Here is a 25,434-nt window from a genome sequence, read left to right as displayed (position 1 = left end):
AACATGCAGTGAGAGAGTAGAAAGCATGACGTACCTCTAACTGTAAGTGTAACTGTATCACTGAGCTCTGAGTCGTAGTTTCCTCTGCGTGCTTTACACTGATACACTGTTTCTCCTGCATTAGAGACTGTATCATGGAGTGTGTTGGTGTCTTCAGCTACTTGGACTCGATCTTTGTACCAGAGGAAAGTCCATCCATTAGACAGCAGATTACAGTTCAGAGTAACTCTGTCTCCAGTGTAGACGGAGCTCTGAGGATTCACTCTCACAGTCGGTTTGGGTTTTTCTGTTGATATGAAATGATGATGATATTAAAGTTTTCCTCTTTACAACATCAACAAGAGTTTTATCATCTTAATCAGATGATTTGTGTCTAATAATGTATTTATATTCAGCATTTGTTAAACAGTTACAGTTGTGTGACTTTATCACATGGACAACATGGTCTTATAATATCTGTCAGGAACCTCGAGTCGGCACGGAAGCAGGAGCGGGGGCAGGTGTAGAGCGTGGGATCGGGGAGTTCAAGAAACGTAGTCGTAAGACAGGCAAAGGTCAAGCGACCGGACGAACAACACAAACGGGGTCAGGCAGAGAGCGTAGTCGAAACCGGAAACAGGGGTCGAGGATCAGGAGAAGACTAACTAACTAGATCGGCTTGATAACGCAGAGAAACGAGTAGACTGAACGTAGACTTCACATTGACTCTAGGTGAATGACATCCCTAAGTACTAGCGGTGTGTGTGTGTGTGTGTGTGTGTGTGATTGGTGCCAGGTGTGTCTGATCAGAACTCCGGGGATGGTGAGCGCATGCGTGCATGAGAAGTGAGTGTTGCATCTTGGGAAATTAAGTTCTGATCTGACTGAGCTGTGACAATATCATTATACTGTATATATACTGTACATGGAATTAATTGAATACATTTTTTCATAACTGAACAAACACACTGGAGATTAAAAGTTTTTTTTTTTTTCAAATGCACTTTATGAGTGGAGCATAAATACACACTCTTAATGAATTCATCTTCATCAGTGTGTTCACTATTATGAATGTTGAACACAGTGAATGTACAACTACACCATTCATCATTACTAGACACAGGATAAGTAACTAAACGTTATTTTTTTCCGGATCTGTGACATTTTAAATAAATCTTGTGACTTTAATCCACACTGCATGTAGTGATGTGATGCTGACGTTAATAAATATTGGTGTGAGGAAGAGATTAACACACACACACACACACACACACACCTGACACAGTGAGTGTAACAGTGTTGCTGGTCTCTGAGGTCTGAGAGTCGCTTCTTCTCCGTCCGCTGCAGGTGTATTTAGCGCTGAGAGACTCTACAGCAGTGAATGAATATTTCCTGTTCTCAGTGTAGGAGGATATTTGGACACCATCTTTATTCCAGTTGTACATCCACTCAGTGTCTGCATGTCCTCGTATTTCACATGTGAAAGTGACTTCCTGTCCACTGAATATCTGTCCATCAGGCTGCAGAGTCAGAACGGCTTTTGGTCTCTCTGTACAGTTACAACAAATACATCAAATCAGTCAAACACACCCTTCTCTGATCATCTGATATTTAATCAGTGTGTTTTGTAATGATTATGTGTATCAGTGCATGTTACAGGAGTGTAAGATCAGACATGTACCGATCACTGAGAGAGTCACTTCATTACTCCATGCCGTTGACCGTCCATCAATAGACCCGTAACAGCTGTATTTGTGACTCTGATCTGCTTTTATAGTGTAGTAATTTTCAGCAGAACTGTGACTATAACCACCATCTTTGTACCAGTAGTACGGTCCACTCCATCCTGAAAACCTACATGTGAGTGTAACCGTCTCTCCTCTGAATATTTGAGGTGAATTCGGCTCCACAGACAGAACTGGTGAAAAAGTCAAAAAGCAAACACACACTGTCAATGTAAACAACTTACATTCTGCATGACAATGTACAAACAATCTTCTCCACCTTAATACAAATCCAACATGTACACAACATAGGCAATACAATATGTATAAATCACCTTGAGCTTGTCCGACTCGGATAAGTGAAATAAGCACTAAAAAGGGAAGAGGAACAGAGAATATGATGTAACGCTGACTTGTTTCTTTTCTTTAAGAACACAAATGAGAACAATGTCATATACTGCAACAAAATCTGTATTTAGTTTCACTTCAGCTGTAAGAAATACAATATATCGACCTGTTTCAGTAATGAATGGAGTTTAGAAAAAGCTATTTTCACTCAGGTCACTATGCTGCTCATTACTGTCTCATGTTTAATGTCACGTCTCGTGACGTAAGGGAGATAGGGACGGATGCAAGTGCAGTAGGAACAGTTTTATTTAATAAGAAACACAGGCAGGTAAATCCAAAACGTGATCCAAAACATGCAAGAGGTCAGGCGATCGGAAAACAGGCCTACACGGGGCAAGGCAGGAAACTATGTCGTGGTCACCGAAAACAGGTCGAGATACAAAACATGACACATAAACTATGACCATGAACTGGGAGCGGAGAAACCAGCGTGAACTACACATGATGACTGACTGACTGACTGACTTAATCTAATCTAATCTAATCTAATCTAATCTAATCTAATCTAATCTAATCTAATCTAACATTCCGCGCTGTGCACTGGGAGGCGCGCGTTATATATACACAAACATACTCAGCCTCGTAATGTCTGACGGCTGAGGGCAATTCAGACACACGTGAAACAATAGCCAATGACAGAGCAGGGAGGAGACATAACAAAACATAACAAATGCACGTGTCCAAATGTCACGAATGTCACCAAAGGGAAAGCAGGTGCTCGCGCACCTTGCTCGTCCACGCGCGCTCACATGTTCTAACGCGCGCGCTGCGCTGCGTTTCCTATGAGGAAAAAAACCCGATCTCAGTAGCACGTACAGGTAAATGATCACATTCAGGCTTGGACTGTGCAACGTACTGAAACATTTCTCTGAAAAAATGTCTATGAGGATGACTGTCGAGTGTAAAACTGAAAACTGGCATGGCTTTTAAAGTTCAAAGATGTTCTCTTAAAGCTAAGACAATATAGAAGGTTCATTCAGTCTTCACTTTCTTCTGAAACAGGTGATCCTATCACAGAGCAGGACAGAGTCAAAAGGGAAATGAAGATCTGCAAGGCTGGATTACATGGTCAAAGTAGAAGTAGAAGATCTTGCTGTTGCAGATTCGGCAATCATCAGATTTTCTCAACAAGAAACGCACAAGGGAGAGATTGCTGCCTTGCAAAATGGAAGATCTGGAGTAAAGAGCAGCTGTGATATTCATAACCTTCATCCAGTGTTGATGGATGGTGTGCTCAAAGTTGGTGGAGGACTTAGTAGAGCAGCAATGCCAGAAGAGATGAAACGTCCTGTTATCTTGTTAAAGGAACACCATGTGTCCAAACTCATCTGGCCACATGTTCATAAAAACTAGGTCATGCTGGAGGAAGCCACATGTCAACACTTCAAAAAAGGTAATGAGTTATAAATTGAAACTCTGCCTGTAGAAATAAATTTTCAGAATGCGTTGTCCGTCAACGTCTACAGGGCAAGATGGGAGAATAAAAAATGGCTGAGACTCATGCATTAAAGTTTGATAATGGCACAAATTTCATTGGAGCAGAAAGAGAGCTCCAGACAGCTTTGAACACACTGGATCATGACTAAATCCTGCGTACATGTTTCTATCTGAGGGACTCAAATGGACTTTAATCCCCCTGCTGCATCGCATCACGGTGGCGTGTGGGAGCGGCTCATTCATCTGGTAAAGAAGGTCCTGTACTCCACTCTCCAACAACAATCGTTGGATGATGAGAATTTTCACACCATCCTTTGTGAAATTGAAGCTATTCTTAATGACCTCCCCATCACAAAGCTTCTGATGATTTAAACAACTTGGATGCTCTTACGCCCAATCACATTTTACAGCTGAGATCAAAACCACCTCTTCCACCAAGGCTTTTTAAAGAAAGTGATCTGTACATCAGACATAAATGGAGACAAGTCCAATACTTGTCTGATCTTTTTGGAAAAGGTGGGTCAGAGAATTCCTTCCACTGCTCTAGGAATATCAGAAGTGGATGAAACCACACAGAAGCTTCGCTGTTGGTGATATTGTGATCATCATGGGTCCAGCAACTCCATGGGGTTCTTGGCTACTTGACAAAATAACTCAAACATATCCTGAGAGTAGAGGACTAATACGAACTGCACAACTCAAAACTAAAACAGGATTACTGGACAGACCTGTGATTAAAATCTGCCTGTTTTTAGAAGACACTGAGGACTGATCTCTAAAGTAAACATACACACATACATATTCCGGCTCCTTTGATAATTTAATGGATTGCAGTTGCACACCAACAATTATGGGGTCGGTGTGTAGGAGCCATTGTAGACACAGGTGCATCTAAAAAAAATTTAATATTGCAGAAAAATGTTTTTTTTTCCATAATTTAATTCAAAAAGTGATGCTTTCATATTTTCTAGATTCATTACACAAAGTGAAACATTTCAAGCCTTTTTTTCTTTTAATCTCAATGAATACGGCGAATATGAATCAAAAATCCAGTATCTTAGAATATTAGAAAAAAAAATTATAATACAGAAATTTGACCATCTGAAAGGTATGTTCATTTATGCACTCAATACACGGTCGGGGCTTTAATCCTTTTGCACACATTACTCAATCAATGCGCCGTGGCATGGAGGCAATCAGCCTGTGGCACTGCTGAGGTGTTCTGGAAGCCATGGTTTCTTTTATTATTGTATTATAAGTTCATTATTCTAATATTTTGAGATTTTTGATTTCCGTGAGCTGTAATCCAAAATCATCGAGATTAAAACAACAACAAAAAGGCTTGAAATATTTCACTTTATGTGTAATGAATATAAAATATACATATTAAATTATTGCAAAAATAATTTTTTCCACAATGTAACATTTTTTTTTAGATGCACTTGTAAATGTATGTGTAATGCATGTATTTGGAGGCTGACACCACTGGGGGGCAGTATATGCATGGAAAGGGGTATAATCGGGTGATTATATGATATCAGGTATACCCAGCTAACAATTTTTGGTTCTCAGAACATACATTTTTAAGGTTTATTTTTTGTTAACAAGGAACGTTTTCTTTATGCAAATAGAAAGATGTGGTTTGGAAAGATAGGTTTGCAGTACGTTCCCCTAATGTTCTCTTAATGCTCCCATGATGTTTTGTTAATGTCCCCATAATTTCATAAAAAGTGTCTGCATAATCTTTCATAATCTGTTTGTAAAAACCTTGCTGATGGACCTATTTGATATGAATCACAATTCCCAACTCAGTGGTACAGGTAGTAAAACTTGAGGTAAAGTTCTCCAGCTCAACATTCTCAACTCAGCTAGTAGCCTATTTTTTATTGAAGGCTGTGGTAATTTACCTGCCAATGTATGACTTGATCAGATAAAAAGCTGGATTTATCATAAAACTTGCCTCAGGTGTTTCATTGTTTGCAGGACTACCAGACCATAAAATATCAAAATTTTTGGCTAACATGAGACTAGGCTAGTTTGGTGTCAAGCTAAGCTAACTAAGCTATCATTGTATGGGTTTAGCTGCTACAGAACCATGCAGAGTACATTATCTGTCCTTGTGTAGCTGCTCCCAAACTTATTCTTCTGGTCAGATTAAAACGTATGCTTCAACTGATGTTTGTCGTTTCTTTTATTGCATTCCTTCACAACTTAAGCGCATTCAATCACCGTAAAACACCATCAAACACCGTGAAAAACTGAAATAAAGTACATAACACATTCTCACATGAGCATATTGTACATAAGCATGTTCTTAAGAGTCCATGTGTATTCATTCATCTTGCTCACATATTAAACTAGCATTAATGGCCTTAGGAAACATTTGCACTATTACATTACAATACAAACCAACATACCGTGTGCGACTTCCGACCAGAAATCTAGGAGTAGCTGTAACGCTTTACTGTTTAATTATTCTCTTCTTTAGCATCTAACTCCGTGTACAGCGTAGCACCAAAAACTGCATGCACATTTTTGCACTGCTATTAGTTAGGCTAATCACATGACCACAGTAACTTAAATTCAATGCAGCTCACTAGTTTAACCTGTAGGTGTCACGATTTCTGCAACCCATGTAAAACAAAACTCACATAGGCAAATTATTATTAATATTGACATTGCATTATTGTAATAACAACAACATAACAAATAAATACTTTAAAGGCTTAAAGAAAGAAAAGACCCATACATGTTTTCAGCGGCAGCTACATCATGTTCACGTAAACTGGAACTCATATAGACATTTACACATCAGAGGATCTTAGTGATTCAGTTTCAGTGCCTTTACTGGCTAAAAATAAATAAAAAATCTCTGTATATCCATTTTTCCCCTCACACTGACTGTGAGATGGCTTTTGGCAGAATTGAGAGCTGTCAGCAAATAAGACACAAGTATTTCCATGTATTTTCCTGTAAACCTTGTCTGATTGGTCTCACCTCCATTTACTGAAGATAAAATTACAACACTTCAGTCAGTCAGTCGGGTGGTGGCGAGGGCGTTGGGGCGCTCATCGGTGCCTCCAAGCTGGTGTCGCCCTAAGGACTGCCTGGTTCACCTATGTCTAGAAACGGCCCTGTCGCATGCCATGACGGTACGTACTGCATTAGATTCAGTACCTACAGATCGTTGATCCAATGTGTACTGATCAGTATGTGTGTAGTCTGAATACAACCTGGACATACTACATCCGACATGTTGGTGCAGACAGCTCTTCCGTGCCAGTTCCGTTACGTTATGGGATAGTGCAGTATCCACAGTGTCCACTGGATCCATACTGCAGAATCAGAAGGTCATCCGGGTATTTCTCGCCTACTGTTTGATGAATACTGAGAATTCTGACATGCTACTACTTTGGTGTACTGCTTTTCACCTACTGTGTAGTAGGGTAGTAGGGATATTCAGCCTATGGTAGTACGCCAAAAGTAATAGCACTGGACACTATGCTATCCCATAATGCAGTGGTTCTCAACCAGGGGCTCCACTGGGGAGGTGTGAAATAAACACAGACAGGGCATCAATTGTGTACTCTGTGTATTTTATTGCTTTTCAAATATATATGTATTTTATTTCTCTTTTCTTGGTACAGGTGGAGTTTAGCTGCCTTTTATCTAGCTGTAACTGCAGACCAGTGTTGCCAACTTAGTGACTTTTCAGACCCTTTAGCGACTTTCTTTTTGCAAAAAAATAAGCACCTAGTGACAAATTTAGCGACTTTTTGGACAAACCTTAGCAACTTTCCATTTGTGGCCAGTACTGTCCTGCAAGCGCGAGGTCTTGTTTTCATACTGCACTCACACCTCCCTCTGAATCTGCTCTGTTCAGTGAGGGGCTGAGAGCCGGAGATTTAACAATGTCATGGATAACGAGACACGCCCTTCTTCCCAATGTGAATGTTTTTAGAATGCGAGACGACTGGAATGCTACATGTTTTACATAGTTCTCTTGTTCAAAGTATTCATAGTGTTCAGGAACACTTTATATCATTCATGTTCAATACCTGTCCACTATATAGCTTTATAAATGTCATAAAAGTTATGAAAAGTAAAAAAAAGTACAAAAACACCAAAGCAAAAATAAAATAATCTATCTATCTTCTATCTATCAAAAACATTATATATATATATATATATAGTATAGAATAGATTGTAATTATACCTGGTCTCCTCTAATATGGGGGGGTGCTACATGATAGGGATGGCTTGGGGGGGCTTTAGTTACAAAAGGTTGGGAACCCCTGCCATAATGCAACAAGACTGGTGCAGACGAGCTGTCAGAATCGGCACCAAGTAGAATGTCTGGTTTGTATTCATGCTTACCACTTACTACTGATCAGTACTGTACTGTATCAACAACCGAGCAGTAGGTACTGAATCTAATGTAGTAGGTACTGAATCTAATGTAGTAGGTACTGAATCTAATGTAGCAAGTACTGAATCTAATGTAGTAGGTACTGAATCTAATGTAGCAAGTACTGAATCTAATGTAGTAGGTACTGAATCTAATGCAGTAGGTACTGAATCTAGTGTAGCAGGTACTGAATCTAATGGAGCAGGTACTGAATCTAATGCAATAGGTACTGAATCTAGTGTAGCAGGTACTGAATCTAATAGAGCAGGTAGGCTACTGAATCTAATGCAGTAGACCTGTCACAGTATGCCATTTCGGATGCAGCCGCAGTTCTTACCACACAAACACGCTCACACACAACTTATCACCACTATCTTTTATTTATTTATTTATTTATTTATTTAAAACTAACCACATAACACTCTGATCATATACTCTTCCTTTCATACCTTCTAAGAAACAGAAAATGTTCATCCCTGATAAAAGCCCCCCAAAATATCATGAACCAAAATCTCATTCATGCTCAGAAAAAAAAAACTCCATGCCACCTCAGACACTCTACAACCCAAAATAACACACAAATCCTGAAGATTTTAGATTCTACACATATGCACTAAAATGAACCAAAGGACACTGCAGTCTGTAGTGTGATTAGATTAGATTAGATTGCATTGGATTAGATCCACTACGTAATGTATGTTGTAACACGCATGCGCCAACGGCAGACACAGTACATCACTGTTATCCATCTATGGTTAGGGTTGGGGTTAGTGTTAAGGTTAGAACATCCAGTACGTAGTATATCTAATCTAATGTCATTACACTACAGGCTGCAGTGAGGACACACCCATTTAACAGCAATCCACATAAACTATGCTGAAAATAATAAATATTTAGTCCCCTCTGACACCACTGGAACAGCAGGCCAAGTTATTGTTTTTGCTGTAGACTGAAGACATTTGGGTTTGAGATCAAAAGATGAAAAGGACAAGAGAGGTTAGAATTTCAGCTTCTGTTTCCTGGTATTTATATGTAGACGTGTTAAATGACATAGAACATAGCACATTTCTTTCAGACCACCCAATTGGTAGATACTAGGAAATAAAAGCTGAAATCCTAAACTCTTGTCTCAATCCATCTTTTGATCACAAACCCAAATGTCTTTGGTGTACAGCAGAAACAAATGAATAGGCCTTGCCGTTCCAATAGTTTCAGAGGGGACTGTACTGTACCCTCCCACTGATATCATTATTAATGCAACTAATTAATACTATTCTATATATGAATGTAACCCTTACCTTAACCTCAGTAACCAAATAATAAAAAAAGTTCTCACAAGGGCTCAACTCAAATGAACTAACTCACACAACTGATATGGATGTACACTGACCCAACAATCATATCAGAGACTCTTACGAAAATGTTCTAATCACATATTAACCTCATCACACAGGACATTAGACTTCATCTGAACATATTGTTTTAAGCCGCCACTCACTCTAATGAAGACACAAAGAAAACATTTACTCACAGATCATCACACGGAGTGGACGGAGCTCCATCCTGTCACTCAGATGAAGGACTGACTGATCAGTGGTCTGTGTTAAAGCCACTACACTTCCTGTGTTCTTACACACAGAGAGAAAGACAGAAAGACTTCCATTCTGGTCAAAGTTGATGTGCTCTTTTCAGGTGAACCCAGAAATTATAACAACAATTTGCAGAACATAACTTTATTCAACTCCTGAACTTGTACAGTTCCTCTGCTACTTCACTCAGGTTCATGATTGATCTCAACAAGACATCCAGTGGACCTTTCTGTAAAGCTTTTTATCTCGTTTGATTGAATAAGCAAGCTAACTCCTTTAAAAGAACGAGGTCTTTCCTAAATCAAGAAATGTTTCTACTCTGTCAGATTTACTTCAGGTTTTGGGTTTGATGCATTCCATAAAGATCAGAAAAGTTCACTGGACATGATGTCAGAACCTCCTATGAAGCTGGGAGGCAGGGCTTCTGCTAGTCTCAAAATGGGGTTCTTAAATGTACAACCTAGATGTGATCAGTGAAAGGGATTCCGATATTTAGATTTTTCCAATAAATCTGTGCATAGTTTCATCTGTTTTACAATAATAATAATAATAATAATAATAATAATAATAATAATAATAATAATAATAATAACAACAATAATAATAATAATAATTCCTTAGATGTAGGGGGGGTCTTCTCAACCACCACCAGTGTGTATGATGTGACAGAACACCCACTACACACCATCCATTGGTGGAGGGGAGATTAGAGTGTTGTAGCCAATTCAGAGATGGAGATTATTAGCAGGCCATGCTAGATAAGGGCCAATGGAGGAATTTCATCAGGACACCAGGGTTATACCCCTACTCTTTACAAGAAGTGTCCTGGGATTTTAAATGACCATAGTGAACCAGGACCTTGGTTTAATGTCTCATCCCAACGACTGTGCATTTGGACCCACATAGACCTTTAAGTGAGCACACCATACTGGCCTCACTAATAGGTATTTAATGTATAAATTTTATAGTAATCCCCACGAGTATGATAAACAATTAGCTCTTTATTTACTGAATCCCATTAGCTTTCCACAGTTCTACAGGTTCCTGTTGCTGCTGAAGGTCACAGTGAACCTCCAGTGAGTCTCAGGATTTTCCTCCTTTTTGCATCTTGCTTACTTTTAACAATTTTCAACAGACTAGCAGATAAAATATCCAGTTTATGTGAACACAGCACTGTACTTAAAGCTTTTATGTTGATTCTTCTTACTGCCTGTTGATGATTCAAGTTATTTACATTCTGAGTTCTCTGTGTTTAGATGCATTTAATGGCAGCACAAAGTAACGTGTTATAAGATGAGATAAGATCTAACATTATGTTCATCTTTTATTATTAGCTCAGCTCACTGAGTGCTGTTAGTGTTTACCACAGAAACTAGAGTGACAACATGCATGTGTGGCTGCTTTAATTTTGGCTTTACTGAGAATGTGAATGACAGCATTTCCTCATTTCTCACACAGCTCAGCTAGAATAGAAACCAAACCACAATAATGTTTCATGTCTTAACTGCTAATCATTTAAACTGTGTAATCATTAAAGTCATTTAAAATGACATATTTGATGACGAACAAATAAGAACAAATAAACGTTATGTGTAATAATGTCAATTAATCACAACATTCATTGAATGGTTATTTTATTTATTTTTTTGATAAAGGTTTCTTTATTAACATTTTACGAAAAATATGAAAATAAATTGAAAAAGTGTATCCTATCACAGTGTAGAAGCATACACCGTATCATAGCTTATATAACAGAAAATAAGTCAGCGGAGTTGACCATCTTCCTTGTTACAGTAAAAGTCTGATCAAACAGTTATCATCCAGTCAGAGTTCAGAGTGAATGAATTAGCCGGGGCAACGTTACTCACTCAGCCCTCTACAGTAGTAACGATATTCTTGTTGACGTAGCTCATCGCTTTGCTTGCGTCTATGAACTCCATTTCTTCTCCGTTGAAGAATGCCGGTTACGGAGCAACTTCCTGACCTCATTGAAGGCCGCCCTGGCCTTAGCGACACTCGCAGTACAATCCGGAAAGATAGCAATTGTCTCGCTGTTATGCCGGAGCGGCCCTCGAGAGCGTGCCACGCTCAGTACCTCAACGCAGTCCTGGTAGTAGTGGAGTTTGGCTATGATGGCGTGTGGTTTCCCATCCTTCCTCACAGGACCCAGGCTTCTATGAGAGCGGTCCACAAGCACATCTTTATCCAGCTGTAGTATTTCTTTCAGTAGCTCTGAGACCGATGTTGTGGAGCTGGATCCATTCGCTTCCACCACCCCCAGAATTCTGATATTACAACTCCTCTGTCTGCCCTCACTCCTGTTTCTGAGTCCACTCACCTCCACTGCCAGGTCCTTCACCCTAGTCTGTAAGACTGCCACTTCATCCGACCAGGCCGTTAGCCCACCTTCCACCTCTTTAATTGCGGCTTTCATCGGGTCGATTTCGGAGTGAATTGCGGCCGTACTGTTCTGTATTTCCGCTTTCATCGCTTGCAACTCGCTCTTAAGAAAGTCGAAGCCTTCAGCAAGTGCACTTTTCAGCTCAGTTTTTTTCACCGCAGCAATGTCAGCCCTAAGTGAAAGTAGGATATCCGTCTTCAATGATTCAGCGTCTAACTCCTGGCTGTTCGGCCGGGGCGGGGGCTCCGAACCCGGAGAGGCTGCAGAACTCGCAGCCGAGACGGTGCTGGGCCTAGATTTGGTTGACTCGGTGAATTTATACTTCCGCAAGTTTGTCGCCATCTGCACGCAAATGTACGCACAATCAAATTGGAAAAATGTGTTAGAAACAGGGTTTGCTAGTATTTAACTATGAAAAAACACTTATTAACTTAAAAACGGGAGACGGGAGCTCAAACGAAACACTACCTACTCCATTTCCCGCTCGACAGCGCCCCCTGAATGGTTATTTTTAATGGGAATCAGATCTGAAATGAATGATGTGAACTAATTTGCAGTTGTGTACAGTTTTCAGATAAGACTACATAATGAAGCAGGTAGTCTCAAACTGTATCACTGCTGCCATTTGCAAAAACTTCAACGCTCATAGATTAGCATCTGCACATCTGAGCTCGGCTGTGCTGTGTGAACCTACTGGCTCTACAAGGTACTGCAAGTAAAAACCTGAGAGCAAAGTAGGCTGAGAAAAACCTTTATATTTGTTCAAAAAATTCACAAAAATTCTCTGGATATCATGGATAAACAATTGCAGACAAAACACAGGTTTATAAAAAAATATATCTTTGTTAAATATAGGTGTGCACCAAATTACTGGCACCCTTTAAGTCGATACATTGGGCTACCTCACTTTGACAAGATAACAGACAAGGATAGGAGAAGGAGAAGACTCTTCTCCTGATGAGTTTGGAGAATACATGGTAAGGGATCTGAGACCATTCCTCCATACAGAATCACACCAGATCTTTCAAACGCTGGTGGATGCTCCTCTTCAGTTCACCCCACAGGTTAATTTTTTGATATTTGCATTGAATCATTGTCCTGCTGGAAGATCCAACCATTGCCCATTTGAAGCTTTCTGGCAGAGGCAGTCAGGTTTTCATTTAATATCTGTTGATATTTGATAGAGTCCATGATGCCATGTATCCTAACATAATGTGCAAGTCTTCTGGCAGAAAAACAGCCCCAAAACATTAAAGAGCCTCCACCATATTTAACCGTGGGCATGAGGCAGTTTTCCAAATGGCTACCTCTCTGTTTGCGCCAAAACCACCTCTGGTGTTTATTACCAAAACACTCTATTTTCTGACATCTAACCATAGAACCCGATGCCATTTGAAGTTCCAGTAGTGTCTGGCAGACTGAACATGCTTGAGTTTGTTTTTGGATGAGAGTAGAGGCTTTTTTCTTTAAACCCTACCAAGCAACTTGAGGTGATGGAGGTGACTTCAGTTTTGGAGACTTTCTGACCCCAAGACGCAACTAACTTCTGTAATTCTCCAGCTGTGATCCTTGGAGATTTTTGGCCACTCAAACCATCCTCTTCACACAAGAGACGATATAGACACACAACCAATTCTAGGTTGATTCATAACATTTCCAGTTGACTGGAATTTCATAATTATTACCCTGATGGGGGACATGGACATTTTCAATGCTTGTGCTATTTTCTTATTGCCACTTCCCATTTTGTGAAGCTCCACAACCTTTTGCCACACACCCCAGCTATGTTGCTTGGTCTTACCCATTATTATGAATGAGTAAGGGAATTTGGCCTATGTGTTACCTCATATTTATCTTGGTTGAACAATTTCTCCAGGTGTACTAAAAATAAAATATCAGTGGGAATATACTTCAAATATAATTTTCTTACATGAATTCATAGGGGTGCCAGTAATTGTTTCACACCTATATTTAACAAAGATATTTTTGGATAAACCTGTGATGTGTTTGCAATTGTTTGATATCCATGAGAACAGAGCAGTTTTATGATTTTTTTAAACAAAAGATGAAAAGGTTAAACAATAAAGACAACACACAGCCTTTTCACAGCCTTCTTTGCTCATATTTACCAGTGGTGCCAATATTAATGGAGGGCACTATAACTGCAATAAATGTGGCTTCAAATATGAACAGAGAGTTATCGTTATGTTTTTTTTTTTAAATATACTATATACTCATGAAGTCAGGGTAAATGTGTATAATGTCTAATAATCTAACCCTTTTATTTATTACAGTATTTGGTGAGATGAACTTGACTGGTTTATATCTGTGTGAAGCTGCTTCATTCACAATAATATTATATTCTCTTTTTCTTATTTCATTATTCATTACAAGTCATCTGGACCTCCCATAGAAGTTTGTGTGACAGAAGACAAGACAGCACTCACACTCCACCCATCTAGTTAACTTCACATCATCTCCCCACACACGCAGTAGTTTAGTCATTGTCTAGATCAGCGTTTCCCAACCATTTTTCAGTCAAGGCACCCTTTGAAAATTTAAAAAAAAAATGTAGCACCCTACTGTACACAAACAATAATGCTAGACAGCGTTAAACCTGGTTTATACTCGACACATCCACAATAGCACGAGGGAGGGTGAGGCAAAAATTATGACGTTGCAGAGCGAGCCATCGAGCGCGTTGAGTGCACGAGGCCTCGTTTCTCATGTCGGTTTGCACAGCGTTTTTTGTAACTTGCTGGATCCGAAAATGAATGACTTTGAGGCGACTCTTACCAAAAGGTACAATTGTACAGGCTTCTCTATGATCCATCCATGCAGGACCATAGAGAGAGCCAGAGGGCAAATAATGCATGGAAAGGGTTTTAAAAATAGTGATTTCAATCTGCTTTGTACATACTGTTGATAGAATAAAGTTAATGTTTTTTTTTGGGAGTGCACCATGTTTTCATTCATCAGTATCTTCACAAATAAACTCAGTCACTACACTACACCTTCAGACACAGTGATTAAACCTCATTCTCTTGTCTTTATACACAGAGACGTTTAGACTGATGGGTGAACATACAGAGTGATCATTCTGTAATAACTTTCTTTTGTCTCTATAAATAAAGATACGTTTACACTGATGGGTGAACATAATAATCACCTGATTTTGTAAATATGAGAAATGAAATTAGCAGGATGCTCCCACTTTTTGCTGATATCTACAGTAATTGCTAACATTTAAAAAATGAGCCTACAATAAATAATAAATAAGTCTATATAATGAATGTAAAGGTCAATGTTAAATAAAAATCTTAATGAAATGAATAAAATAAAAAAATGAGGTTGTTCAATTTACTTTTATACATGTTCTCATATTTATAGCTATATATTTAGTTGTAATGTGATGTGATAATCTCAAGGTTTACTGGGTTTTATATGATTCTTATATGATTCTTTGTTCTTTTTTCACACTGTGGGTTTTAGTGAAGTTTACTGAAAACAAACATCAACAACAAACACAACAATTCCTCCTCGGCATTCAGCAACTCCACGCGAGACGCCATGTTTGTAAACGTTGCTATGGTTGTTCCGACAAACTACTTCTTCTCTCACCTACTTCCTGTTGGTTTATAGGACTATTACTCAGAGTCGCCCCCTTCCGTTTAAAAGAATATTACAACCGCGAGCGCGTCAAGTATAAACGCCTCATGCGTTTGTGGAGGTGCACGCGCAGGCAGTGGAGGCTCGCGCTGCGGAGTCAGGCGGAAGTATGAACAGGGCTTTAACTCCATGGGGATGAAGTTGATGGTCCAGAAGCATCTGGAGCTTTTCTTTTAAGAAATCTGTCCATATTCTTTTGCACTACACACGCATCGTCACACGCTCATTATTAGGATAAAACACGTAGACTGATGTTGACAGGTCAGAGAGGGGGAGGGAATTATTATATATATTTTTTATTATTATTGTTATGCACGTGTGTCTCTCTTATTATTTCTGTGTCTGTGTTATTATTTCAGACATCAGATATTGATCATATATCGGCTATTAAATGTTTCATAGCTACACAATTTAGCATTTTAGAAATGTTTGAAGGATTTGTACACGGCACCCTGCTCTCATCAGATGGTACACCAGTTGGGAAACACTGAAACAGACTGCACACGTGGGTCTGCGCTACAGCTCCATTTCACACACACACACACACACACACACAGGTTTTTATCACACATTACTTCTCCCTGCTGATCCACATCCCCAATAATCACACTACACACACCAGATAAGTTTAAAACAGAACATCTTTATTGACGTGTCTGTATATTTGTATAGTCTGTCTTTGTTTGTGCTGTAGATTGTCCGCGTCCGTCTTCCGGGTCCAGTCCGCCGAGACTACAGCAAGAGGGAGGAGATAAACTCCTGTCCTATTTCTGCACCAGTCTTTATGTGTCTGGGGGAAAAGGGGGACTTTTATTGAAATGAACATGAGGAAGGTGGTTAATATGTGTGTATGTTCACATTGTGATCATATTATATGTTCATATCTATATGTTTACGATGTTGTATACTTATCTTTATGTGTGAGGTTGTTGTGTTCATACTTACCTGATATTTATTCTTTATAATGGTTCATGCCGAATGGGCGGGGCTTCAGCTTTATAAGCGGGCTGCTTCCCTACATGCGGCGGCTGATGGAAAGTCCGATTCATTTCCGCGAACCGGTTCTTTCGGACAGTTTGTTTCAATGAACCGGTTCATCGGTTCCTTTACGTCATCAGACAATGGCGTCACTACATATATCTTTTCTAACAACTCAGTGTCATGTTGCATCAATGAAACCTTCAGATAAAGTAATGTGTGTGAACGAATATTGCTGATTATTGCCTTTTATTCACTTAAGTTAATGGTGTTTGTGGTCATTAACCATTAGTATTTCCAAAAAAAAAACAAAAAAAAAACATACAAACAAATACACACAAAAAAACAATTAAAAACAAATGTAAAATGTTTTTCTCTGAGAAACAGAGCTGATGATTTCTACTGCAATGCAGGTATTTTTCTTGTAGAGTACAACAATAATGATGCATGAGAATAAATATATGCATTGTTTCATAGGACGTCATCACTTGTAAAGCAACTGGAGGTTAATCAGTGAATAACGCCCCTTAATAAAATACAGCTGCTTTGTATACATGTATATTTTAATGCAGGGTATCATTTGTGTGACCTAAAAGTACAACTGTAATTGCTGAAATGCTTACAAATTTAAACCAAAGAAAAAAATACATTAAAATACCAAGTAAATAAATTGAGGGATTGCACTGTACTGAGCACCTCTAACTTTACATATACTGATACTGCTTATGTCCACATGGATGGAGATGAGTACAAACGTTTGCTGGAGATAAAACTGTACACTCTATGCACATGACTTTTCTAACAGGCTTGTTACAGTGCAATAAAAATACATTAAAACGATAGTTTCTGGAAGACGTGTGACATTACAGACACATTTGGTGCACACAGTTTAGGACTTGTGATAGATATTCATCTTGTTGTGGTTTGTGATATCTGCACGCATTTATTTAAAGTGTTGCTTAATACAATGAAACCATGAAGTGATATTTGTTATGATGAAATGATACATGATCTTTTTAACTGTAGGCTGCAGATTGTGGTTGTACCGTGTGGTGGAAAATACATCAGTGTATCTCTGTATGTGATCATAACGACTTTCAGTTCTGTAGGTGTGAACTGCACACAGATGACATGATGAAGCCCCTCACATGAGTGAAAAAACACTTTCAAGAATGAAAGTTCAGTCACATTGACTTATTACTCTTACTATTACTACTAAATGCTTTTGCTTTACAACCAGTCCTAATAGTGGCACAAGTAATCAATAAAATACACCCTGTAAATACTTCTTAATGCTGTCCATACACACGTTCTAAACCCCCCCCCCCCCCCCCCCCACACACACACACACACACATTTTAAACCAAATAAGTGCAAAGAACCTGTACAAAACAACCTCACTCTGATTTTACTGTCACTGCACACATGATGAACTTCTCTCTCTCTTCTCTCTCGTCTGTTCAGTTGTGTATTCACTCCTCCAGCACCTGTAAATGAACATTTACAGCTGTTTTAGATTTTAGTTCCTGAAATGGTTAAACTTTGGTGTTTTAAGCCAACAGCAAATCATTAAGGAACATTTAAAAGGCAATGCAAATTTATATTTCAGTATATTCAGTAATTATTAAATATAAAGCAGTAAATAGTGATGGCTTATTTAAGGAGAAACTGTCATGTATGTTATTACACTGCAATATTTGCACTTCTTATAGGAGTGTCAGTGTACTATACGAGGAGGAAATTACATGAAAATGCATCAAAGATGTGATTTTAAACCACTTTATCTTTTATTAATAGAAATGTTCCTAGGGTATTTTGCAAAAAATTGGATTGGAAGTAGAGTCAACAATTGATGATTGTTTGATGTCGTCTTGAACAAGAGACACGGGCTTGTTTAATCCACACACTGTATTCCACAGTAACTAATGATACATCAGCAAAAACGAGTCTTTGTGAATGTAAAATTATAGGGCCAGGTAGTGGTGGGAGATATATACATATAGTACAAATAAAAAGTGTATTAAACCCAGTTTCTACTGTGAAAAACTGTGAAGGCAGCTGATTTATTTGTCATAATATGCATTATACGTTCAGCTGTGGGATCTGGTTGCCATAGGGTTGTTTATTTTTTTTTCTATAGACTGAGGTTTATTTGTTTTCCTAAATTTGTTTAGAAGTTTTCTTTAAAAGTAAAGATCAAGCCCAGGAAATGAAAGTTCTAGAGGACTCTCTCACTTTGTTTACTGAGTGTTTGAGCTGTGAGAGGAACCAGAATGCACATCTCTATTTTCTACTGCTAAGAGCTATAGAGCATTTCTACAGTTGACTCACTTCCGCTGTGATTACATCATGATACCCAGCAGCTGGTAAGGCTTGCAGCAACAGGAAGAGGGGACACTGGAGCTGCTTTTTGAGATTATTTGCTTTTAGAATTGCTTTAGGTGTAATAATTTAGAAAGTTGTTAACAATCTAACTGAGGCTGTAGCATTTATATTACACTATTTATATTTATAACTGTTTATAACTCCGACTGAACTCCTACTGAGCAAGGCACAAAACTTGAACTAGGTTTTCTATACAATTCTAAGATCTCTCCAAGTATTTCTATCTCAATTTGAGATTTGAAAATAGAACAGATTTTGTCTTACCTATGTGTTCTGCTTCAGCTGTGAATAAACAGTTTCATACTCTACACTGGCCTTCACTAGATGTAAACAAGAAACGCTGAATTAATGTCATTAATGCCATCTCAACTGTTAAATACACATGAACTATATGAATTGGTTAATAAATCAGAAAACAATAAAAAGTAATGTACATGCAGATTTATATAAATATGTACAGATAGCTTTACCCTGATTTTTCTTTGCTTTTTTCTGTGGCTTGAGTTCAAGCTCAGTGTAAATCACATCACTGGGTCCAGCATCATCATCTGCAGTGACGGTGAACAGAACAAAACAAACACAGATAACATTTTAATCTGAATCAACCTTTGTAAAAAAAAAAAAAAAAAAAAACAAAGAAAAGAAAAAGAAAAAGAGATCAGTGTGGAGAATTACAGGTGCATGATGGGATGTAACTGAACACAGTTTTAAATGTGGAGCTTATCGTCACTTCTCCTTGTTATGGGTTTGAACAACATGTTCAATTATTATTTTTTTTTTAAACTTGAAAAATTTTGTATGCACATTTACTGATGCTTAGTGTGTGTGTGTGTGTGTGTGTGTATATATATATATATATATATATATACACACACACACACACACACACACAATGGCACATGTCAGGGGTGGGATATATTAGTCAGGAGGTGAACAATCAGTCCTTGAAGTTGATGTGATGGAGGCGACTTTGACAAGGGCCAAATTGTTATAGCTAGACGACTGGATCAGAGCATCTCCATAATGCAGTGGGTAGTATCTACCAAAAGTGGTCTAAGGAAGGACAACCAGTGAACCGACGACAGCATCATGGGCACCCAAAGCTCACTGATGCATGTGGGGAGCAAAGGCCAGCCTGCCTATTCTAATCCCACAGAGGAGCTACTGTAGCACAAACTACTGCTGTAAATGTTAATGCTGGCTATGTTAGAAAGGTGTCAGAAAACACAGTGCATCGCAGATTGCTGTGTATAGGGCTGTATAACAGCAGACCAGTCAGAGTGTCATGGAAGAAGGTGGCCTGGTGTGATGAAGCACTTTTTCTTTTACATCATGTGGACGGCCAGGTGCGTGTGCATCGCTTATCTGCGGAGGAGATGGCACCAGGATGCACTATGGGAAGAGCGCAAGCCAGTGGAGGCAGTGTGATGCTCTGGGAAATATTCTGCTGAGAAACCTTGGGTCCTAGCTTTCATGTGTATGTTATGTTGACACATACCACCTACTGAAACATTGTCGCAGACCAAGTACACCTTAATGGCAACGGTATTCCCTAACGTGGCCTCTTTAGGGAAATAAAATAACACAAAAAATAACCGTTATTTCTAATCTTTTCAGTCAAATACTGTGCTGCAAACATCAATGTTAGATTTATCTTGTCAGTACTGGCAAGTGACCATGGTATAACCGCACATCGAGTGGTTCTTTGCCTCCACGTAGTGTATTAAAATCATGTAATGTACACCTAGCCAAGGATTATCCCTTGCACATGTGGTATTATGTAGAATATATTATATAATAAACAGGTTTTAGTAGTTTCTTTCTTTCTGAGGTTTATAGTGGAACTGACACCTAAAATGGGAGGTGCATGCAGATTTTTAGTATAGTAGATGATTGAATGTACTGTAGACTGTAAATATTTTTTATATATAAAATGTGAAGTTGCAGTATAAAAATACTCCACCTTTATTCTTGTGTGACTCCTTTTTCTTCATGACCTGTGCATAAACGGCCCCACTGAGTTCAGCTGCAGCTTCACCTAATCACAGTGCAATGTGATCGTCACTACAGGAGATGTATTTACTGTATGGTGTTAATCTGAGATTTATTCCTTCTAGTGTAAGTGGAAATATTTGACATGAAATAAAGAAATCTCTCTCACTTTTACTTGCGTTCTCCACAGTGGCATAAATGTGCACATCTACAGAAAGGAGTGCATATAAAGAATAAACAGGAGAAATTTTCAGACAATTCTGAAAACAATTCCACTGAAATGAACATTGTTAAATTAGGTTGTTAGTAAGAACATGATCTTATACTGAATTACTGTATATGTAGTGAGGTGTGCCGTGACTAAAACGTCATCCTTATTAACTACATGGCCAATGGGCTCTCTCCCTACCATAGTATATAAGCTGTTGTTTAGGCCTCACGGAATGCGTCATGATCGAAAACCCACGCCTTCTTTTCGTTGCTACGGACTACAGAGGTATGTGGTTTTAGCTTTATTGCTTAGCTGTTTGATGCTAGCGTTGTCCACTTATCATGCGATTTATTTATTTAGAGTGACGTTAGGCTGCCGAGACTGTGCATGTGTGGTGTGCCGTCAGGGCTCTCAACTGTGTAGCATGGTAGTTTAACGTAGCTCCGGTCGGAGCACCAGCTGTTGCCGTCACAACTATTAAAGACGCTATCATGATTTTCGGATGTTCCATTGTGAGTATCATGTCATCGGATCACGGTAGGTAAATCGTTTAGTTCTATTACTCGAGCTAAACTCTATTGCATGCATTCCTAATTGAGGTTGTAACACCTGTTTGTTCTTAGGGTCCTCGATTTTGCATGCGTTAAGGCGGGCTGAGTGAGATGTGGTCATATCGGTATAACGCCTCCCCCTCATTCGTGGAGCCACGTTGCTGCTTGGTTGCTTTGGGGCTGCTTGCTGTTTGGTTTTGCTGCTTGATGCTCTGATTTGGTTTTATTTTGTTCTGCTTTGTTTCGTTATTTTGTTTTGTGTTGGTTACTGTCACTAATATGAGTTTTCTTTAATTAACTGTGTTGTAACAGTCTTTATCAGTTATGCTGATACTGCTATGTGGTACTAGTGGTTTTGGTCAGTCTTGGTAAACTTGCTACCAGTAATCAGTTTGAGTGTGAGGTTGTGTGTTTTTGTGACAGTAAGTTTGTCTTTGTTTTGTTTTATTCTGTTGTTTGTCAGATTTGAGCGTATTGTAATTGATTTTGTGTGTTTTTGTTATCTCCTTGTAGGAGCTGAGTGCTTCCTGAGGCTGGGAGGAGTTCTTTGCTGCACCTTTGTCTTTACTTAATTAAGGGTCATTATTATTGCTGTGTTTATTCTCGGTGAATTTTGAGGGTATGATTTTGATTAGTGGGGTGCTTTTGCCTTTTGTATAGTTGGTGCTGTCGTACTAGCCTGCCCTTCATACAGGAAGCCTCAGTCCTCCTATGATTATTGTTAACTTCCTCTTGTGACTGTTTTATTTGACCAATGCCTGACTGCGTTGGATGTTGTTTCTTTTAAATAATTCTTGACCAGTCTTTTTAACTTTAAAATAAAATGTATTCTTGTATGGAAACCCATGCCTCTTGCCCGTTCTAAGTGGAACGTAGTTGCGTGTCTTTATTTGGGTTATTTTCCCTGTTTTCTCAGTGGCGTAGTTGGTACAAAAACGAAACAAATGAGTCGCATAGCTACACGTGGCGTAGTTGGCAGGATTTATGAGGATCTCCATAGTACAGTTTGTTGTTGCAAAAAAAAGAGCCACATTGCTACATATACATAAGGAAAGTATTCATTATGTGACACATTCTCTGACCGGTCTGAAGTGGAGTGTGTCCTGACTGAGAATCCTCAGCTCCTGACTGACTCGGGTTCTGGCCTGGTGTCTGATTGCTGTTCTGCTGTATGTCTCTGTCCTTTCCTGTATGAGAAGACAGAAATTCTTCATTTGCTCAATTTATAAACCATACAAACTTTATTTTAGAGAATGCTTATAAGTTAGTGTATATGTCGCTGAAATGTACCAACAGTAATTACAAGCCACTAAATGTGTAAGCAACAATTGGTCTCATTTATGAAGCTGGATATGAACAAATTTATTTGAAAATCATTCACAGGAGCCTTTTCATACATAATGTGTTACTCATGAGAATCCAGTTAGTTTAGAAAACAATAGTGTATCCTACAAGAGCTCTTGAGTGCTGAGACGGATGTACTTACAGAATAAAGTTTAATAAAGCAAAACATACACAAATCAATACAGACGAGGCAGGAGAGCATACTTGACAAAGTGGGAGAAACAAAGCCAGACACAGAGTGAGCTGCGAACAGTGACTATATACAGACTGGCACTTATTAACCAGAAAGAGAGTCAGGTGTGGGTGATCATGTGTCTGGTACAGACTTGTGGTGGCTGCTGGGATTTGAAGTCCAGAATGCCTTCTGGGAATTCATATAACACTGTGTCATAAATGCACTTGATTCAATTTACAGCTGATTGGAATTTATCATGCACATGAGTATGAAGAAAAGCAGCAATGCTAAGACTTGTGTAAATCTAGTGGGATTTTTTTTTTTTTATTAGATTGGCCTACAAAAACATTTAGACACAAGTTGAATTTGATAAAGATTAATAAATGAGCACCAAATTGTGCAATTGTAAGTGCACTGTGTCCCAATTAGTATTCTTTTCCTATTTTTATTAGTTTGGTAACTATTTCTTATTTAATGGAAGCATTGTACGTTAGTTGAATGATAATTAAGGATGTGTAAAATCCTGTGTAACGAGAGTAATTATTGAGTGTCAGATACCAGTCATGGACCATTTTGTTAACGTTTATTTCCATGTTAGTGTAATGTATACTATTTCATGTTTTATAGACTAAGCTTTGTAGAAGTACTGATTATATTATAAGCAATTTAGTGAAAACTAATTATCAGACCTTTGATGGATTTGTGCCACCAACGCAGGATCAGTAAAAGGATGATGAACAGCAAGGCCAAACTCAGTCCCACAGACACAAATACTATATCAGTACTGGATCCAGACCCTGAGTCTGAGGAAAGAAAGACACAAATGAAAAAACCTGCTGTCATTACAGTTCGCAAAAATACTAGCCTTGACACTAACGTACATTCTAATGATAGTCCAATTTCTAATCTTCCATTTCTGTTCAGACGGTTTTAAAGAGTGTTTACCAGCAATCTCTCTGAGCCTTTCCAATCACATCTACATTCCCTACTGAGACTGCTCTTCAACAGGCCACTCATAATCTACTCCTTTCTGCTGATGCTGGTGCCTTTCCTCTATCAGGATTTCTAGCTTGGTTCATGTTTCCTTTTCTCTCCTGCCCCGTCACACATGATATCCCAGTCCTTGGCCCCCTCCTTTTCACTACAGGTACAGTATATGCATCCACTTGCCCACATATGCATCCACTTTCCACATCATTAACTGTACACATTCATGATCTAAAATAATGGATGGACTCCAACGTTCTTAAATTAAATTAAACTGATAAAACAGACATTTTTCTAGCACCCAAAACTCCACTGTTATGAATTCCAGGTATTTCATTTGATATTGATGGCATTACCGTTACACCTTCTGGAAACGTTCACAATCTAGTTATAATTTTTTGATAACACGCTTTCATTTGAACTCTGCATTAGGTCACTCACAACAATCTTTTTTTTTTTTTTATCAGCTCTTATTGATCCTTTTTTGCTGTAGTCCTTACTCAAACCAAGCACAGATTAGATTTGTACTCTATCATTAACACGGTTTACCCATCTCACAAGAATCAAACAAACACTCTCTTAATTCTCACACAGTACATGACCTCGCCGTAACTCTCTACACCCTGGAGTCTTAGATCCACCAGTACTGATCTACTAGTGGCTTCTAACGACCAGACTGGCAAGAATGAACAATATATATAGTGCCGTAATCCACCTCTAGGCCTTTAACTGCACCTCCTTAATCCTAAAACATACATTTTTTACTAACACAAAAATGACCTCTTTTTCTTCCTGTTCATCATTTAATTAACAGCCAGTTTCAGTTTTAGGTGCTACGTGCTACAGAATCAAATTTATTATTATTATTATTATTATTATTATTATTATTAGTAGTAGTAGTAGTAGTAGTAGTAGTAGTAGTAGTAGTAGTAGTAGTAGTACTCACTGCACGTTTTAATGTTATTTTTACAAAGGGAATCAAATACTTTGAAAGCTGACTGAAAACACTGTGCATATAAACTTTGTTAATAAAAAGAGAATCAAATAAAAAGAAATTCTCTCAAGGTTTCTCACCTCTGACTGAAACCCAGCTTTTGGGTGACTCTCCTCTCTCTGGGTGTTTACAGTGGTAGAAACCTTCATCTGACTTTGAGACAGTACTGATGGTCATCTCTCCTGTAGTCTTGTTCTGCAGG

At 38.6% G+C, this 25,434-nt stretch overlaps 1 protein-coding gene and 1 long non-coding RNA gene across 2 annotated transcripts in view; one reads left to right on the top strand and one right to left on the bottom strand.

Moving 5' to 3' along the window:
* Positions 1–25,434, bottom strand: part of LOC100379168 (leukocyte immune-type receptor TS32.15 L2.2a) — a 67,677-nt gene that overhangs the window by 33,109 nt on the left and 9,134 nt on the right. The window contains 1 exon segment of the mRNA NM_001329244.1: positions 35–286. Coding sequence (NP_001316173.1) covers positions 35–286 — 252 coding nt within the window.
* On the top strand, positions 21,397–22,560 carry LOC128632978 (uncharacterized). The gene is made up of 3 exons (XR_008396686.1): positions 21,397–21,466; positions 21,542–21,718; positions 21,805–22,560. It is a non-coding gene; the product is annotated as an uncharacterized LOC128632978 (long non-coding RNA).

Source organism: Ictalurus punctatus, chromosome 7 (genome assembly GCF_001660625.3).
Source record: "Ictalurus punctatus breed USDA103 chromosome 7, Coco_2.0, whole genome shotgun sequence".
NCBI lineage: Eukaryota > Metazoa > Chordata > Actinopteri > Siluriformes > Ictaluridae > Ictalurus > Ictalurus punctatus.
Note: the sequence above shows the minus strand (reverse complement) of the source record. Positions and strands in the feature narration are given on the sequence as shown.